At 41.3% G+C, this 20,911-nt stretch overlaps 1 protein-coding gene across 1 annotated transcript in view; it reads right to left on the reverse strand.

Annotated features, from left to right (window-relative positions):
• Positions 1-565: 565 nt before the first annotated feature.
• Positions 566-20,911, reverse strand: part of LOC310901170 (uncharacterized protein) — a 45,453-nt gene continuing 25,107 nt past the window's right edge. Inside the window, exons 6-9 of the mRNA XM_083840299.1 lie at positions 5,277-5,925; positions 4,072-4,342; positions 2,004-2,151; positions 566-814 (exon numbers count right to left, since the gene is read on the reverse strand). Of these exons, the coding sequence (XP_083696425.1) occupies positions 620-814; positions 2,004-2,151; positions 4,072-4,342; positions 5,277-5,925 (1,263 nt within the window). The 3' untranslated portion in view covers positions 566-619. The remainder of the gene's footprint in view (positions 815-2,003; positions 2,152-4,071; positions 4,343-5,276; positions 5,926-20,911) is intronic.

The following is a 20,911-nucleotide window of genomic DNA, read 5'->3' on the forward strand; positions in this document are numbered from 1 at the left end:
GATTTGATCCTCTAGCTCTGTTCTGAGATGCAAGAAGCTCTTTCAGGAAGATTTGCTGCTAGATTAATGCTAATAATGATAAAAGGTTTATGGTGGAGAAAAGAGATTTCTCTCCCCGTGTTTAAGCCAATTTTTCACGTTTCCAGTGCTGATTCCATTCAAAGCTTCAGTTTCCCATTACCTTGTATTGTTGATCCAACTCTTCCCATCTCTTATTTACTTTCTTATGTACTTATGGCAAATTACAACCACCTCTGCTTTGTTTGCAGAAGTGTTAATCATTTTATCTGCTATTCTGGCTGACAACGACTTGCTAAGCAGGAATCTTCCATTGTAATACAAATGTCTCTCCCTGAATACTAGCAAATCTTAGCAGGTCTTTCCTCGGCTTTCAGTTAAGTAAAAAAGTCATTCTTTGTTAAATGAAATCAAAACATTTTTCTTGCTTCCTCCTAAGCAAGTGTCATGGTCAATACCATCAGTTTTCAACAGTAGCATAGAACGAAAATTCTTCCTACAAAAGAACTGTATATTTAGCTCATACAAATGGAAATAGATGGTGTCATGCAGTTTCAAAACTTCTTTAATCAGTAATAACAAAAAGAATTCATATGTCACTTCAGCTAGTGATAGTTGGGTTAACTATTTTTCCTATGAAGAGAGTACTGTTTGTATCTCTATCGAAAATCAGCATGAGGAAGGGACGGTTGAATTCAATGGCAGGAGGAAGGGACACGGTCATTATTTCAGCAGCAGTTGCTGCTGCTGCCTCAGCACCTCTCTCATCAACATCCAGAGCAGCCTTATGGACAACCTAGGAAAAAAAACCAAACAACACGAAGTCATTCTGGGCAGAAAACAGCAACCTGAGAGGTGAACCAGACCCTGTTTAAAGCAGCCCCGCTTTGGAGAGTCAACTGCAGAGGATCTGTAGGGGCAGTAGAGATGTGAGCTGTGTTGTTGTAGTCATAACTGCTTTAAATGAGGACCAGCATAGAGCTACATAAATTTTAACAAATAAATAATAATAATAATAATAGTCCCAAGCTATTTGTCTTCTGTTGCCAAGACTGGATGAAGAATGGACATTCCACTTGTAAGCTCCACAGTGAAATCCACCCTGTACTGAAGGGTGACAAGATGCTTCTGAAATGTGTGAGGGATTCTTGTGCTGTTTGAGACAAATAAAAAGAGGATAACAGACTTTGTTCTTGCATTGAGTTAAATGCTTTTATTTGCCCTATTGCATACAAGGAAAGAAGGCACCTAAAAAGCAGGAAAAGAGATTATTTGGGCAAATGCAAATAAACTGCCACTAGAAATAATGCTCTATTGAATTCCCAAGTTAAAATAAAATAAAAATAATAATAAAAAAGAGGTTCTTTTATCTAAATTGCATCCCCTAATCTTGAGATTTTCTCTGACCTTTCTCCCCCATGTGCCTTCTACTGTTTCTCACCAGTCTCTCCTCTTCATCCTGGGGTAGGGGAGGCCCTGCAGGTGGCCATGCCCAGCTGGCCCCCAGCCCTGGCAGGGCTCTGTGCTTGCCTCTAACCAGGCTGGAGGGGTGACCAGGCTGCTGTCCTGTTCTCTTGGCCAACTTTCAGGCATATGTGGGGGACGCCAGCTCTGCACCTCCAAAACAGTCTGCAGGGTGTTAGGGCCTTGGTGTTCCCAGGAGCACCAGCGGCTCCTCCTGAGGAGCTGAGGGTTGATGTTTTTTACTCATGTTCTAGATACACCTCAGGAGATCTTGTCTGATCTTGGTCTTGGAAAAAAGAGTTGTGCAGCAAACTAATCTGATCTCCAATGTCACTGAGGGCCCAAATCCTCTCAGATGTAAACTCACAGATTGAAGCCAGGGTGATCCTGGCTGTGGTAAGCTGGGAAGCTGGGAGCTGTGTTTAGCTGGTGTTTTTGGATGCTACCACAAAGTGTAGCTTTCTCTGTGGTAGAACATGTGTTTGTGAAAGGAAGGAGAGGGCTGGTGGTCTCAGACTTACTTTAGAAACCTTCAGCTCCGGTGCGCCAGTGATGCCAGAGAGATCTGCCTGGTCGGTGAACACATCCACAATTCCCATCTTGCTAAGGACGTGTGTTATTTCATAGCTCCCAGAGATGGAAAATTTGGGGAAGTAGAGTCTCACTGTGCTGTCAGGCAGAAGAGAAACACAGAGGGTGGTAAGACAGACCTTACACTGAGGTAAATGATGGTGGGAATGCTGTGTAACTCTCATGGGTGTCAAATGCCAGGGCGCTGTACCAGCCATGAATGTACATGGAGTGCTAATCTGATTGCTGGTCCTTCTCATGGTGATACAGATGCTGTCATTGATACTACTACTACTACTACTGATATCTGTCAGGCATTTTGCTTTAGCAAATATGAGAGTATTCTGTAAAGGAGGGCAGTATTGAGAGGCCATCTTTACAGCCAGGGAAAATGAGGCACAGAGATGGATGCCCAGGTTGCTCAAGCAAGGAGGGACCTGAAGTAGGCGCAGACAGGTCTGCTTGGCCAAAAGTGCGACAAAGCCCAGCACTTCAAAGCAAAGCAGTGCTTTTGGCATAGCTGTGGCCTTTGACATGGTTCACGGGAGGGTCTGTGCCCTACCACCTCTACCCTCGGGCACCCCATCTTAATTAATTGTCTCCCTTCCATTGGCTGGCCATGGAATTACAATAAAGGCAGATCGAGTCTGCCTTTAACAGTGAGGAGCAGATAGAGTAGATATGCAGAACATGCTTGGTCCAGCTCTAGAGATCAAACTGTATTCTACAAGTTACTCCTGATGGGATTTACATCACCTCCAGGCTAGCTGTGGGCAGTTCCTGCTTAGTATACTTTCTGCTGAATTTCTCTTCATGTGCTATCTAGGGACCCTCAGAGCCTCTTAGTCACCTACTGCAGGAATTATCCTTTTGGTAGCTCACATCTTCTGATGTCTCTCCCTGGGATAACTTGGGATGAAAAAAATCCAAACCCCACTGTTGTTGCTTTTCTATGATACTGCCCCGTGCATTAGAAGATGATGGGACCGTGCTTATTAATACAGCCATCAATGTAATAGTAGAACTGAAATTGCCACTTTGTTCTCACAGCCTCTCACATGAAGAATTTATTCATATGTTGGTCTTGAAGGAACTTGCACCAAGAATCTATTTAGGTAAGGATTTTTCTGATTTTTCACTTGAGAATACATTTTTATTTTTTGTAGTTGAGGCATCACATTATTAACTCATATCCAATTTGCTGCCCACTATGTCTTTATTAACTGTGGCGGCGTTTCTATAATGATGCACCAAGAATCATGGGTGTGAACTCCAAAGCCTTGTTAGTTGTGAATCAGGGCAGAGCTTTGTAAATTAGGCACGTATTAACTTGATATTACTCATCTACTGGTGCTTAGATCTCTTCCCTCCCAGACAAACAAGGTTGTAAAACGTGTTAGCTGATGTTAGTTTCAGTGGTAGGAGCTAACAGAACCTCATTAGATTTTTATAGTTTCAAAAACAAAATGCCAGAAAATCAGGGCACCAGTAATTAATCACCAGCCTGTTATAACAACCGCTGTGTGCTGCAATGGCCCTTTGTAAGGAAGATATTTGTGTAGGACATATTACGTACGTACGCATTAATACAAACTGCCTAAGTTATGGTTTATTTAGGGTTTAGACATACGTCTGAGTCACAGTGTGTCAGTGACATATGTGAGGTAAAACACGTTAGCTGAAACCTCAGTATAGGGGATTTGTCTTGGAATTGCCACCTTCTCACTCTGTCAGTAGACTGTTTTAGAAACCCCAAGATAGGATTGCTATTTGGTACTCCTGAGACCTGATCAGGATGGTCTCCACCCTAGTGGGGGGAGCAGAAAGTCACTCAAGCATCAACAAGAGAATAGTTAAATACCAACCAGCTGCAAGATTTTTACAGCTAGGATGCACAAGCCAAAAATAACCCACTCAGTTCCCAGAATCAGCAATAGCGTTTGTGTTCTGTAGTGTTTGCATTCCTAAAAAAGAAAATAGACTTCATCTAGGTGCCACTGCAGCTGACTGGCAGATTACCTCTGGAGTAGACGGTCTGACCATTCCCGGATGGTTTCCTTGACCAGCGCTTGCTCTAACCGCTTCATTTTCCCTTTTGCTGGTAGAACTAGAAATGCTGTAGCGCTTCCGTTGTAATGAAGACGTACCACGGTGCAAGACAGCTCCTCATCGAAATACAAGTCAAATCTGCCTGTCTGGTACATCATAGGGACTTTCACAATAGTTTCAGCATCCACAAAGAACTCCCTTTCTTCAGTGTTCTCTGGTTTAAAAGGATTTTCCCAGTTGCCTGATACAGAGAGATAAAATGTGACTGAATATACCATGTCTCATCCCATCATAAATGGAATATTATATAACTAATTATACTCACCTATTCCCCCAATTGCTAAATTCACAATTTTCAAACTTACCATTTTAATATGCATGTCACAGTAAGGAAAGAATCTTTTACCTGGTCAAGAGCGCGTATTAGGTTCCATTACTTTTTTCTCTTGGTGATTTAAGTGGCCTTTCCATGAGTTGTCATTTAAAGGCTTACATGACATCATCTGTGCATTCATATAGTATATGCATTTAATTTTTATTGACTTTAATAATAAGCCTCAATCTATAGATAAGATTAATGTAGAATCTCATATCTAAGTGTTGTTGTGTCAGGCTTAATAGCACATCATCAAACCCACATCAGAAATGCACTGTTTCCACTTTGTTCCTTAAAATGCCCTCTTCTGCTCATCACTAGCTTCTTCTGTATATAAATATGTTAATGTGTATACATTTCAAGGACTCCAATAGGAAAAAATAGGATTATGTAGTGTATAGTAAATTAGGCCATTGAATCATGCACACTTTTAAAGAGATGCTTTTAAAGGAATAGATCATGCATTCATCTCAGTTCCTTCAGTGAAAACTAAAAGAATGTGGGGCAATTGGAGCTATGGCTAAACCCATGAAAGTGAGCTGAGGCTGTGTGGAGGCTGTGTCTTGGAGCAGAGCTTCCTGGCTGCTATGGGCAGAGCTGAGCCTGGAGGCTCTCCTGCCACCTCTGGTGCTGAACAGGGCCCTGCTGCTCTACCTGGCTGCAGCATGCTATGAGGGGCTTCTGTCCCAGCAAAGAGCATTTCAAATTTCCCCTGGAACAATTTCCAAAGGTGGCAGCTGAGCTGAAGAGATTATTTGATTATAATGAATGACATGAACCTGAATACTAGAGGACTTACCTCTAAAGAAAACAAAGGTAGCCAGGAGCATTACAGTCTGTGGATCCATTTCCTTGACCAAATTAGTAATTTTCCCATATGTTTTCCTCTCTATATAATCATTGATCTGCTTCTCAGCCTCTGTGGGATTGTTAAAGTTGGTGGTTAAAGTCTCCAGTTGATACAAAGCTTTGGCATCATCTAAAAACTTTTTTAGTGGTTTCAGCTTTTCCGTTAGAAAGATAGCGCTCCCCATGTTGAGCTGGACCCCACTCTCGGGATGGCTTAGCATGTGGATGAGGTTGTGGAAGCCTTCATGTATCTCTTTCTCCTGAATCTCTGTAAGGTTGAAGGCGAGTCCTTCCAGGATCTGAGTCTGTGTGGTTGACCTAGCCCCTAGGGCCAGCACTGCAAAGGCAGTGGAGATGCTTACAGGAGAGAAGAAAATGTTCTTATTAGGCTCCTCTAGTGTAACCTTATTAAAAAAATGAAATGCAAAGTCAGCATTGCTTGGAACTAGTTTGAGGCAAGCGATCGCTTCACCTGCGTAATGCACATGGTCTTTAGGTTCATTTGGATCATGGTGGCTGGTAACAAGCTGAGCATGGGCAACAGTGTGAAGCCCAGCCAGCAGCAAATATACGTAAAAATTGGTCTTCATCTTCTTGCATTAAAATCCTATGGAGGAAAAAGAGAATCTATTACTAGGGTAAATAAATAAATCATGTAGATATAGTTATTCTGTCGTTCTCACAGAACAAAAGTTCTTATGTCTTTCTCTTGTCCTCAATTTCCTCTAAAAAAACACCTCTTGCCAGGTGTTTTTATTATTTATTTATTTATTTATTTATCTATTTATCTATTTATTTATTTATTTTTATTTCTACAGGCCTCCTGGCAAATCTCCCACAAATTTTTCTTCTGGCCTTACCCTATACATCCACAAAGGCAATATTTGGTGTAGATTAGCTGAATACACAGCACCCTCAGCAGGCCAGAGAGCAGAGCATGTCCCACCAGAAAACATACCATGGCAACCACTGGAGGGCTGCAATACCACTGTGCTTTTGACATTAATGGTCTAAGATAATTCCTGTAAAGAGCATCATAGAGCAACTCTGGATGTTTTGTGAGTAAGGGAAGAAAGAGGAAATTCATGCGAGTGGGCAGCAATCAGTAGCTACATACAAACAGAATTTGAGCAAACAGACATGGAGGAGATTTTTAAATAAATTTTTGTTCAGATTGATAAGGCCCTCTATTTCAAGAGAAGACAAATGATGGTGACTGTTCTTCAGTAGCAAACCAAATAAAAAGTTCTATGTCTCTAAGGAATACGTTCCCTTTCTTTCTGAATAAAAATGATGTGACACTTTAAATAAGAACCTGAAGTAACGTTTTGTCTCTTAGTAGACAAACCAAACCATTGGAGTAGATTCATTTTCAGCCCAGCTAAAGGAGTCAATGACACTAACAAAAACAAGGCCTTATTTTTATCAGCTGCTCTACTGGTCAAAGGGCAATACATTTATCTTAACCTATTTCTCTTGGCTGTGGTATCTACATTCCTTTGCAGAGCTGACACTATATCAGCTCTTATAATTGGATATTGGAAACGTGGAGTCACAGCAGGCCTCATTTCTGAGCAACCTAGCGCAAAGAAGTGGTGAGAGACTTGCAACGAGTTTGTGGAGATAATGAACTAGATTTGTTAAAACTTGTGCAAGGAGAGACGTATTAAACTAATTGCACTTTTCTGTTCTGGCATGATTCAACTTGAAAGACTGTGGTCAGAAAGGGCTATGATCATGGTCCTAATTTCTCCATAACATCAGAGGGAGCAATTTTTATTAGTATTTGAATATCCAGTTACAATTAGACTTGCATAAGAATGACAAAACATTTTTGAGCTATAATCAAGCATTCAAACAATTACATGTCTGATAGAAGTATTTCTAAAAACAGGCCTGCTTGCAATAACACCTACTCTGTTATTGACAAATGGAAGAACCATAAGGGCTCTCGATAACTACATTTTCAATTACTGTGCACAGTAACTTTAAATTATATTTTGGCCTTCTCTGGTTTTGACATTGAAATGATATTGCTCAATATATCTATCCCCTTCTAACTCAACATAAGAACTGTTCTGAATATTTAAAATCGTCTATCAGAGATCCAATGTATTAGTCAGACTTTGAAAAGAAATCAACTCCCAGGCAAAAGCATTAAATCTGAACCTGATCTGTTTTCACGTATCCAGCAGTCTGATTCAGAATCTGCCTCTGGATAAATTATTCACTGTGAATTATTTACTCAACTGCAGTCATAATTTATTAAGAATAACATGAATACAAAAGAATGAAACATAAGTCACCACCTGTTCCCTATCTCATCACATTTCATAACTATAACAAAACACAGCATATAGATGGAATTTTCTATATACACATTGCAATGCAAGTTTATATTTATTTGGAATGCAAAGTAGATGTAGAATTTAACTGACCTGGCCTCAAAATTATAGCTAACGGATGTAGCATGGTTTTGCAGTAGCTTTGTAAAATACTGATTACAATTTTCTGAGGATTTTTTTCCTATATTTTTTCCTCTATACATTTATGACATATTTGCTCTTTGTGTTTGATTTATGAACATTCATGGAATTAATTTCATTTTATTACAGCTCTGAATTCACAGATAATTAAATACAATCTGAATCTGAATCATCCATCTGTTACTCAGTACTGGCCAATCACAAACATTTGAGACTTATGAGTCAGCCCTCACAAAAATCTTGGTAATGGTTGATTTTAAAATCATGAGATTATGAAAGACTCAGCAGCTGCAGTTTGTAGAGGTCCCTTTTGTGTGTGTGTTTTGTTTAAGCCTTGAAGATGGATGTGTCCGACTCTATTAGGCTATTCTTCAAAGAATAAAGGTACTTTTACAATAGAATTTGCGTCCTGTAAGCCTTTAGAATATGACTGGGAGCTATTACTTCATACCTGATATTTACTATTCTATTTTATATTACTGTGGCTGCTAGGTTAGCAGGTGATCAACCTGGTGATAAATTGAAGGTGATAAATTGAAAACAGGGACTGTTTCCATATGAAACAGAAGGTGCGGATTCTCAGGCAACCTCTATGACTGAGGTGTTTTCTTACCAAGCATATTTGCTAACAATTAAAAAAGCAAAACAAAACAAAACAAAAACAAACAAACAAAAGAGATAGATAGAATCCTGTGCGAAAAAGCCCTTAGAGAATTCCCTATCTGAAGAAGCTAATTTTGAAGAGAGCTTCCTATCTTAAGACTTATACCATCCCCAGAAGAACAGTTTGCTAAGAGGCAATCTGTCAGATTGCCCACAAACACGGGAATAGAAGTGAAGATCTCTTCCATTGTAATTCCAAATTTACATCGACTTGTTGAATAGCCTGGAACGAAACTAGGTTAATTCTCTACCCATTTTCTTTTTTTTTTATATCTATGTAAGGCAATGACAATATCTTTGTGGTATTCAAGAAAAGGTTTCTTTCATGAAGAGCTTTCAATCAAAACAGACAATGGCATAAGAACGTGCCAACACCTGGAGGTTAGTGATGTTTCAAGCAATTTACCTGTAATAGATTTGGTGATAACATTTGTTGAATATATATTACATGTTGAATATATTACAATCTTCCCTACCATGAAACCCAGAATAGCAGTACTTTTTTGGACACTCTGTCCTACAAAGAAAATGGAGAAAACTGTGATTGGCTGAAGTTACCCTAAAATAATTCTACCAAAAGACCAATAGCAGAGCTAGACTAAATTTTCCAACTGACAGAACCTGATTCTTTGTGGATATAACAAATTTGTCCATTTGAGGGCTGATTTTTGTCTCTATTATTTGGAGAGATGTTTCTGAATACAATTTTCTGACTTTAGAATCCCATGTAATTGTCCAGGAGGTGGATATTCATCCCATGCCTTTCCTACAAGGGGTCCTCACCTGTAATGTCATTTTAACCATGAACATTTGCAGTACTCAAAAGCACATGCAAGCATGAAATAGAAAAGATGTTTGCTCACCAGATGGTGCTGCTTCCCTCTTGATTGATTCTAAGTGAGGGAATCTGAGAAATCTCTTTCCTGAAAGCTGCTCTCTGGGAGCACCAGGCACATCAAGACATGACTCCACCGCCACCACTGGTGTCTGCTGAACTACTTTCTTCTACTCAGGGCCACATCCAAAAAAGAGACAAAAACAACCCAAGCACACAAAAAAGTCACAAAGGAAAGATGACTAGTCACACCTGTGTGTGAGAAAACGATCTCAGAAACCTTCTGTCCGGGACTGCCTAGTCACAGGAGCACCACAAACTAGTATGTGCTTTCCTGGCTGGCCTGAAAGCTCTCTAGGTACTTCATAGTATGTGCCTTGACATGTTCAGGGACTTTTCCATAGTGATCAGCTAGACATTTATTTATGTGATTCACAGTTTGATGCCTCTGTACTTGCTGGAGGCCCCTGAGAAGACTGCCAGCACAAGCCAAGGGTATCAGGTTCTGCAAAGAATTCAGTCACTGTGACCATTTCATTAAAAGTAATTCCTTTTGCAACAGAAACATGGAATCCAAGTTTACAGTATTCTTAAAAATGCATGTGACTGTACATGGGTGTGTTGCTTTCTCTTGCATGGAGTAAACTTCCCTGTCAGACTTCTGGGTGAAACTTCTAGGAACTTTTTTAAAACATTGAGCCCTTTGCCAAATTTTCTTGAACATGACCAATTAAGTCCAAAGAAACCTTGGGAGAAGAGAATGGAGGGACTCAAATCAGAGCTGTTCCCAGTGTCATCTATCTTCTGCAGGACAGCTGAGCACCAAAGAGCTCACCCAGGAAGCGCAACACCCACTTCTAGGCCTCTTTTATGTGGAAACAGGTGAACATGAGCTCTCAATCTGCTACCAGGGCATTTCTGGTATTTGCTGTTGGACCTGAGTTGCTGCACACACTCATGGATGAAGTATCACTGAGGCCAGAGAATAAAAAGATTAAAAAAAAGGACCAGTGCATTGGTTAGGGCAGTCAAATGAGACAGAGGAGATTTCTTTTCAGCACAAAGCACAAACTGTCCCAAGAACGGATCAGACTGGGTTCCCAGTTTCTACTTTCACGTGTGCACTTGACCACTACCCAGTCTCTAGGTGCGTGAATGGTACATGTTGGCCTCACTGTGATCTCATACTCTGAGTGTGTGGCAAATACCTTTTCCTTCTTTCTTTCTCAGTTTTCCAGTAATCTGGTTGTTAGAGCAACAAGGAGATGTCTCATCTAAAAGGGAAACAGACCTCAGATATCCCATTCCCTAGCAAAGATGTTTCTTGTAGGCCTTGAATATAATAATCAGCAGAATTACTCAAAAAGGATTACCAAGGCATCAATGTCTGGGCACCCATCCTCACGCTCTGGATGGAGTGGAGCCTGTTCCCTCTAGCAGGAAAGGGCAGGAGGTATCCCTTCTTTAGGTGCTTAGGTTTTGTTGTCTCCAGAGTTCACCTTGCTTCTCTGCCAGACAACTAGACACCCCACTCTGGCTTCTACATTCTTATTCTTCCTGCCAGCCATCTAACAACATGCAGGCAACTCCATGCCTAAATTGCAGTGCCTCTGTGCTTTGTATCCAGCTGACCAAATAAGCCTCTTTATCACTGGAACAATTGCTAAGACAGATTTCAATATAAGGTACAACCCTAGGAAAGGCTTAAAATCAATTGCATGCAACAGGAGGATACACTTTTGAAGTCTCCATAGGAAACAAAAAAAATCACTACTTACAGCAGCTTCCAAGGATCCTGCTGTCTTCACCAGGACTACCCTGCAGCTCCCTCTCTTATTTATACTGTTAAATAGCGTTATGAAAGCAAAGCGTCCTCTAGAAAACATTAACCAGGGCAGACAAGTGTTATTACTTTAGGAATGGTAGAGAGCAAACAATGAAGACAATTTTGGGGGGGAGGCACCTGATTTTTGCTGTATATGCATGGCCTAGCCCTGTCTTTTCTTACAACAGTCATAAGAGTCCTCCTGCATTTCTGCACAATCTCCTGCTGGGAATCCAGCCCCTTGCTCTAGCAAATACTTCACATGCATCATTAACTTGTGTAAACAGCCTGACTAGGTACATTAGAACTACTGAAATGAGTAAAATTAAACACATACATATACTAGAAAAAAGCCCCTGGAAAAGACAGCTGGATGCATGCTGCAGCCAGATCTCATCTCAGTATTTTGCACAGAAACATCCTGCCTCCTCTACACCAGACTTTTAATAGCTTTTATTTGGCGTATTTGTTTTAAATTATCCAATATCTCTTAATTATCTACATTACCGTTACTAAGGGACAATTGCTGGGGACTTCACTAGTAAACTTAAAATCAAAGCAATAGCACTGGTGCTAGCAGTGGCTGAGGGCTGCTGTAGGGATGGGGATGTGATGGCAGAGATGGGCGCTCTGGGGCCGGTGGTACCCAGCGTGTCCCAGCCAGACTGATGTGACCTGGCAGGCAGTGACAGGTGGGCAGACAAACAGCTGCACTGTGCTCTGTGTGTGTGTGCTGGCACATCGTGAAGTTACTACCAAATTGCAGACAAGGAAGCATCAGGCCGGTATGCCAGAGCATGCTTATATGTGAAGGTTGGACCCATACGGTCAGCTGCCAACCCGTAGGAGCATCCCCTTGGGAGGCCGGGGGTTGCAGCAGTAATTGCTGCTTAAAGGAAGCATCACTGAATCTTCTGGGGAGACGGGTTTTTCTTTGCAGGTGATGTGTTGAAACAAGGCTTTACATTTTGCATGGCTGTGGGAGCTGCTACAAATTCTTTCTTTCCACTCTTCTCTCCTTCGCCTCTATTCCTCTCACCCATGCAAAGTTAAGCAGAGCAGTTCAGTACGAGTTTGGATCCAGGCTGGTAGAATATTTTTTTGAGTTGTTTACCAGCTGGAAAAAAGCAGTTTGGCACTTGAAGGGTTTTTAAAATAACGAATGAAAAAAGCCTCTAAAGATACAGAGGTTTACCTAGAGCACGTACAGACTAAAGGTGAGTAATAACATGCACCAAGAGACAAATGAGAACACAATTCAAGACAAAGAAGTGCAGCTATGAGTAAAGGTACTGAGAAATGTGAAGAAAAAAACAACTGACTTAATATGACTTCATTTAAGAACAGGTTAGTCTTGCAGTGGAATGTGTCCTCTACCTGCTGACATTTGTATGAGTGTGCAAGAGGGAAAATGAATAAAATCTAATCCATACCAACCTCCAACGTTATCTGCAATGTGATAGCTGATTTGTTTTCCCTTGTGTGTACAGCAGTTTCATCCAATCATGTAAATAATCCTGAAATATGCTGAGACTCTGTTTCAATATTTGATAACAAAATATGTTGCATATGAACTTGCATTTTCACTTTTTTAATTTTTAATTTTATTTTTTCCAGTCAACGGACCACTTCTCTGATATTTTGAAAGACAACTCTTTAATGAAAGTGCTGTTAGGAATTCTTCCATTTGCTCTGGATCAAACTATCAGTACTCTACATTAGGCATCTTATTACTTTGAACCCCAAGGTGGTTTTTTGTTGTTTTGTTTTCCTTTTTTTGTTTTGTTGTTGTTTTAATATTATTATTGCAAGATCTTAATAACACTATTCCATCTTCAGTAAATTGGCAACGTTAACAAAAGCCATCCAGCATGCATTCCCTTGGAAACAGGCTGGCTGTAGTCCAAAATAAATTAATTATTCAAATTAGAAAAACTGTATGTTTGCTTCTCTGGCAGAGAAACACTTTAATCTTTTTTAAATATTTAACTAATTACCCTGAAAGCCATTTCAAACCACAACTGGTTGTTGTTCTGGTGATGCCCTCTGGAGTATAAAGAGCACACGAGTCCCTCCTACCACACTGCTGAGATTAAATGTCAGTGTGGAGCTGGTGAAGGCAGTATCCCTCTCTCTGCTGGCAGGCTACATTTAATTTGCAGAGCTGTCTCTCACTGTGTTTCAAGGGGAAAGGCACTCTCGGTTATACAAAAAGCTCAGTAGCGACCTCCTGCAAGAAGTTACCTGCAGCACCAATACACAGAAGGTACAGCTGTATCAAGGGTCCTTCCAAGCAAAGACCTGGCAGATCTTCACCTTTAAGTTGCACTTTCCTCTGTTGCATGCTGTACTCTTGACTTTCCTCCTGCCAGCCCCATGCAGGAGGTCCCTGCTCACTCCAGGGCGCTGTGGCCCACTGATATTATTTCCAGCCCCAGTAAAGGAACACACACATAGCTCTGCCTTTCCCACATGTCAGCACAGTGAGTGTCTACCCTTTCTTCCTCTCTAGGATCAGTTTCTTTCTGTTATGCAGTGAAGCCCCTCTGGGTCCCTAGGAGACTTAATTTTCATCAGTCTGCTTTGTCCTCCTCTCAGGCTATGGGTTTGCAATTGCTTTAACCTCATGTAAGTGCAGGCTGCTGCTGCCAGAGGTGTTTCATCCTCCAGCATTCCCACTGTCTCTCCTGTGCCAGCTACAGCACTTTTGGTGTCCTCCCTCCTCCCAGGAAAAAAAGACCTCTTTTCCACTGATTAATTGGTCCAGCTTTCCATGTGCTCACAGCTGCTAATACTGACTCAATGAAAGGAGAAAATGTATCTTAGAGGAGGCCAGGAGCTCGACTGTTATTTTTAGGAGGAGTCTGTACTCAGATTTAATTTGGCTTGCCACGTACAGGGCCGTGCTAGCAGAAGCACAGCCAACAGGTTGAGTGAAGTGATGATTCCCCTCTGTCTGTGTCAGGAGTGCTGTCTCCTGTTTTGGCCTCCCTTGTGCAAGCGAGATGTGGATGTACTGGAGCAGACTGAGACCAGTGGAAGATTACCAGGGTGGTCAGGAGGCTGGAGCCCAGCACAAGGCGGGAGGGGCTGGGAGCCCAAGGCTTTTTCATCCTGGAGAAGAGATGGTGATGGGGATGCTGTACGTGTTGTCCTACCCTATGTGACGGGTGAAGTTAGAGAGAAGATGGAGCCAGGGGTGCACATTGGTGGTGAGTGTGGCAGGGGATGCAAGTTGCAGCAAGGGAAATGCAAATTAGACATAAGGAAAACAATGTTCACAGGGAAGGTGGTCTTACATGAGGACAGGTCGCTCTGTGCGGCTGTGAAATTAGTGTCCTTGGAGACGTCCAAAACCTGTCTGGACATGGCCCTAAGCAACCTGACCGGATTTCGAAGCTGGCGCTGCTGTGAGCAGGTGATGGGATTGGATGACCTCCAGAGGTGCCTTCAAACCTACATTATCCTTGGTTGCTAATCAAAAAGACTGAAACCCAGCTCTCAGGAATCCCTGTTTGCACCTTACCCTGCAGAGAGATGTCTCTGCTTCTCACCACATGACCCCAGAGGCTTTTCCCTGAAACAATCAGGAAGGTGTTATCTCCCTCATCCGCCAGCATGCCCTGGCAGGGCCAGCACAAGGCAAGCACACAGCTCCCAGACACAGCCTCTGCCAGGGCACCGCACACAGCATTCACAGTGGGAACAAACAAATCCGGTAGGCCATCTGCCCCACTCCCCACATGCCACAGCCACGGCAGGCGGCACACGTTCCTCCGTGATGTTGCTGGGCTCAGGCAGGGCTTTTCTCCTCGGAGACTTTGGAAGTTCACAGCAAAAACTGTGATCTCAGAAGGGATCCATGCAGCTGCCTTGGTTTCTCTGGACCTGACTGTAATTAAGATCTACTAATGATATGCTTTTTAAAAGCTTAGGTGGTAGGGGAGGAGAGAAAATTGTGAGCCTTGGAAAAAGCAAACTTGAATGGATTATTTCAAGATCAGAAGTCAGTTGCTGTCAAAGAAACACTTGGTACTGCCATTTTCCTTCGCATATGTCCATTAAGATGGCAATTTTTCAGATGTGTCCTCAGTGAGACCTTCAAGCATTTGGAAAAATTCCTTATTTAACTCCATTTGCTTCCTTAGAGCTGTGCAAGAAACATGACTGCGGGTGGCTCAACAGGTCTGACTCTACAATCTAGGCTAGGGACAGACAAAGCTTCTCCAAAGAAGAAGTTGTGTGGTTGTGATGGGAAGAGCTGTCTCTGATTACCGATCTCTGATTTTTTGCGGAAAAGAACAGAGTCTGGAAAATGTTCAAATGTATTTTAATTTGTTTTGTACATTTACATTTTTTTATTATCTGTATGTTCTGCTTTCTTGTGCCATGAATAAACAATATACGTGAGTGGGTCTGAGAACAAATGTTGACAGTTTTCCACTTTTATCTGAGTAAATTTTGTTTCTCAGTGTCTGTTTGCAGTTATTCGCTCTTGAGAACTGTAGGGAAGAGAAAGACTCAGGGAAACTGTTGCTTCTACACTCTAAAATGATGTGGTCTGAACACACTCAGTGTTCTATCTTTGTTTTGATCACAGTTGGTTATTTGGACAAAAGAAAAGCCATAGGTTTTTGCACATTTAAAATTTCTGCAGACCTCTTGCCCTATGCTGTGAGATCAATGGTCTGTAAGAGATTTAAAACCAGGGGGTGCCAACATTTAAGGTCTGCACATGCCCTATAGAAACACCTTGTTCTTTAAAACTCCTCTTTCAAAAGCATGTCACATCTGCCAAGATGTCTTTAGATCTCTCTCAAAAGGCTAGGAAATTGGCGTCTGGCCACTTACAGAAATACCTGTCCCAGCAGAACGAAGACTAGCTTATTCTTTGGCTTGTTTTTAAACCTTAGAAGTTTACCATGATCTGCGTGTTAGGGTGATCTCTCCAGTGTTTGCAGTGTCTTCTCCTTCCTGAGAATTTCAATTTTTGTCCCATCCACCATCTGTAGTGATTATCATGTATTATATACCCCTGAAAAAGGTAGTATAGGCTACTCTGCAGGTGGTCAAACATGGGTCTCTTGGATGGGCTGTCACACACCAGGCTCCATGGTGGGACACATTTGCTGTAAACTCCTGCAGTTAGGAAATGCCAGGACTACAGTGGCTGTGCTGTGCTATTTGGCCAGAGATGGGGGGCAGATAAAGGAAATATTGAATCACCAGAACCCAGACACCCCCTCAAACCTCCCCAGAAGAGGCCTGATTTCTCCTTAGCTCTGGATCACTAGAAACTTGGAAAATGGTTTTCAATCTCACACTGATTTACAGCACATATTTCTGTACCTTATACAAGCATATGTCATGGAAGACAATAACGCCGTACTAAACCTAAATATAACCTAGCTATTGCTTAGCTAAGCTGTACTTTAGCTCAACTATTTGCTAATGACAAGGCTTGTTACTCTGCCATTGGAGGGGATTAGGTTGGACTGATGTGGTTCATTTTTGACAAAACCATTTTTGTTTTGTCATCTTGTTTTTTTTTTCTTGCTATTTATCATCTTTTTTTTTTTTTTTCTAGATACTTACCATGGTTTTTATTTTTACTATTATTTCCAACATTTTTCCAAGAATTGGAGTTGGACTCAGTGGCCTATAATTCCCTAACTCTTTTTTTTCTTTTCTTTTTTTTTTTTTTTTTAAAGAAAAAGTTTTTTTTTATCCTTTTCCAGTTTTCAGAAATTTTATTGCCTTTTTTTTTTTCTTTTGTCTTGGTTTCACTTAGAAGCATAAAGCTTCCTCTGCTCCTTCACAGGGACTTAGAGGGACCTGGCAAGCTCAGAGAGGCTACAGAGAGAATATGAGGTGTCCATACCCAGGGTGGGGAGGTGGGAAAAACTGTGAGTGCAGGGAGATGTGTGTGACGGTGACCCCCACATACACACACACACCTTTTCTCTCTGCTTTCCCAGATTACTGCTTGAATAGGAATCACACACAAGGATAAAGATAAAGTTGTGCCTGTTTATGTAGAACTCATTACAATCAATGCTGGCAGTGTTGAGCACTACAACTGAAGTCTTTTAATTAGTAACAGATTAACCACTGTGGAAATACAGCTCCTGTTGTTGATGTCAAAATGCTTTACTTGCCCACTGTAATCAATGCATCAGAGGTAAACAATATGCATTGCCAGGTATGGAGTTATCCAAAGGATTTACTGCTTCCCCAGGTCAAGGGTGCTGCTGGTCAGCCCATCGACAGAGGGAGGCAGAGGATGGTCAATTGTACCCGGGGGGAACTGGTCCAGCTGATGGAACTGGTTTATGGAGAGTACTTGTAGATACAAACTGTTCATAAAGGCATTGTCCCCCTGAACAGGCAAATCATGAATGCCTTTCATTGAGTAAACAGGACTGTTTTTACATTCTTCTTACAGGAAGATGTCTCCCAGTACTGTTGCGGAAAGACTGCAGAAAGACCACACACCACTGGAAATTCTTGAAAGCCAGATAACAGGCATACTTGCTAGTTCTTGTCTTTATTTAAAAAGAGAGCAAAATAAAGTAAATCTTGTTCCATGGCTGGCAAACTGTATGTCCTTGCTCTAACACAAGTGCCCCAGGGGATGTTGCAGTGCAATGCATGGGCACAGCAGAGCAGGGATTGCTTTACTGAATTGTGCTTGGTGCTGGGGTGGGAGCCTGTTCTGGTGCTCACACCAAGGCCTGAACAGAGCAGGAAGGCGCAGTTGTCTCTGCAGGATATGAAGGTACTGAGCTAGGAAAGATGTGTTATTACCTTATTCTTGAGAAGTGAAGTGAAGTGAAGTTAAGCAGGGAGAAGAAAAAAGAAAAGAAAAGAAAAGAAAAGAAAAGAAAAGAAAAGAAAAGAAAAGAAAAGAAAAGAAAAGAAAAGAAAAGAAAAGAAAAGAAAAGAAAAGAAAAGAAAAGAAAAGAAAAGAAAAGAAAAGAAAAGAAAAGAAAAGAAAAGAAAAGAAAAGAAAAGAAAAGAAAAAAAAGAAAAGAAAAGAAAAGAAAAGAAAAGAAAAGAAAAGAAAAGAAAAGAAAAAAGAGGGGAGGGGAGGGGAGGGGAGGGGAGGGGAGGGGAGGGAAGGGAAGGGAAGGGAAGGGAAGGGAAGGGAAGGGAAGGGAAGGGAAGGGAAGGGAAGGGAAGGGAAGGGAAGGGAAGGGAAGGGAAGGGAAGGGAAGGGAAGGGAAGGGAAGGGAAGGGAAGGGAAGGGAAGGGAAGGGAAGGGAAGGGAAGGGAAGGGAAGGGAAGGGAAGGGAAGGGAAAAAAAGATAAATGTTCTTTGGTCTGGGACAATGAAATGTCTTGTATGTCTTGACCCTTCCCAAAATATGTCAGGCACATAGGTACATTGAGGCAGCGCACACATGCTTGGAACGATACAATATCACCTCCCAGTAATTCCAGACAAATATGGGGTCTTTTGATGAATGCTTGGGTCCCATTCATTTTTCTGAGCAGGTCCATTTTGCTCATGCAAATTGGACAATCTTGGGCTACACAGACATTTGCCAGTGCTCAGAAAAAGTATCCTATAATAAAGATTAAAGCATTTAAGTTACTGTACTTTTAAAAATATTACACAATAATTTGCATGCATGTATGCAAGCATTACACAAAATCTCTATTGATGACCACAAAAAACTGCCGTTTGTATTAATAAGGAGAGTGGTGGTAGTGTCTGGCACTTGTGTGTGTAATTAGGGTAACTGAGTGAAGATTTTGGCACACGTATTGTTTCACTTTCCTATATTTATAGCATGCTTAAATGAGTATCAGCTTACACACACTATATAAATGCCCATCTGCTCTAGAGATACTGTTATTGATGAAGGTTATTAGCTCTCTGCCCCCAGCTTCAAGTTCAAAATACGCTGTGGTATTCTGTTAAACCAACAAAAAAGTACACAAGGACATGGGGGAGAGAATGGGGAGAAAAGAAGAAAGGTTCAGACTGAAAGAAGGGAATAGTTTCAGTGAGATTTAGTACGAAAAAAGTTCAGTGTGAACATTTATTGAAAACATAAATAACGGTGACCGATGACTGAATATTAGCATCTATATCATTTCCACACAGTGCATAAGACTTTTCCCAGTAGATAAGTGATAAATAAAAAAAGAATATCTCTCTAAGGGGGTCTGTGTTTCAGCAAAGGGGAACACAGATTTTTATTTTTATTTTTTCCAAATAATTTAGTCTTATTTCATCTCTTTTCTTTAGTATGCGCAGCATTAATGCAGACCTATTTAATGGCAGACAGTAAACCACTTGGTGCTGAGGACCGGCTGTCTACCTGAGAGATGTTTTGGGGAAGTTTCCTGTAGTGCCAGGTGTCTTCAAGTGTTGGCAGATCCTAGAAGGCATTGCCCTATCCAGCATCACCTGCAGGAGAGTCAGTTCCTACCCTGATGCTCTGTAACCCACACCAAGCACAAGAAAACACTGATGTCAATGGTGCATGTTAATCCCGCCCTAAATGCATCCCACATTTCTGACCATTTTATTTAGTTGTTTGTTTGTTTGCTTGTTTTATTATTGTTATTATTGCTTAGTCCTCCAGGCAAAGGAAGAATAAACTGCACTGCATAATTCAGTATTTTATGCCCATCTAAAATATCAACCAGGAGAGGAGCAGCTGAAGAGTTAATTGTGATTTTTTTCCCCATAACTCAGAACTTTTTCAGGCAGGTTATCTTCTATCCCCTCTCTTCATTTGTGCTTTATCAGCACAGAAAAACCTGATGGCATTTCCTGGGAAGATAACCTCAGAGGAGCGCTCAGCAGCTGATCACCCTCTCATAAAGTGTTCATAACACATTGTCCTCCTGCAGATAACGCAGATATTTCATGATTCACAGAAAAATCCTCTTCCTCAGGGAGCGCAGCAGAGCTTTTCTCCACTTGGCTTCTACCAACTGCAGGGTTAGTCAGAAGGCAGTTTATTTTTTCAGTGTTTAGATGTTTGTTTAATCTCCAAAGAGAACAAAATGTCAGCTTTTCACATTTTTTTCTCTAGAGTGAAAACTGAAAGAAGAATCAGGAATGTATGTTTTGTTTCAGCAGTGTGTATTGAAAAAAAGACACAATCTATCCCAGAACAGGAAACTGAGTTTTGCTTTGCACAGCCCAAGCAAATTTTATTTCAGCTTGAGCTGTGTAGGCTTTCCTGGGGGTCCCTACTTCCCATCTGTGTTTCAGCTTGTCTGTGGTTTATTCTGATGCTCAGAGACAACCTGTCCTCGGAAAGGCCAAGGGAAGCTGCTCTGCCCCAGCAGCACAGTTCAAGGGGGTGGAAGAGCTCATGTGGGTACCTCAGCTCTCAGGAGGCACTACACTTGGTCCAAATGGAGGCCAAAATACGCTGCCAGCTGATACCAGAGAAAATGTTTGGTTTTGATTTTCCCGAGTGAAGTCTTTGCCAGCTTATACCCATAGCCACTGAAAATATACATTATGATAAAAAAGATACTGTTTTATTGCTGGAGAGAAGTTTTCAACTTAAATCTTTTTCACTTGTACTTTGGTATTTTTATCAGCATGTAGTCTATGTTTGGAGATTATGTTGCTGTATTTGATACGATAATATAAGCTTGAAAGCTGTTTTTCTAATGGGGCTTCTCCATTGTTGTGTGTTTTCTACACTATCAGAAATATTGGGGCATTCTGAAAAGAATACAGCAGCTACAATTTATAATGATCTTATGTTTAAATAATAATGTATCATTATCTTTGTATGTAT

This window comes from Anser anser (genome assembly GCF_964211835.1).
Source record: "Anser anser genome assembly, chromosome: 5".
Lineage (NCBI taxonomy): Eukaryota > Metazoa > Chordata > Aves > Anseriformes > Anatidae > Anser > Anser anser.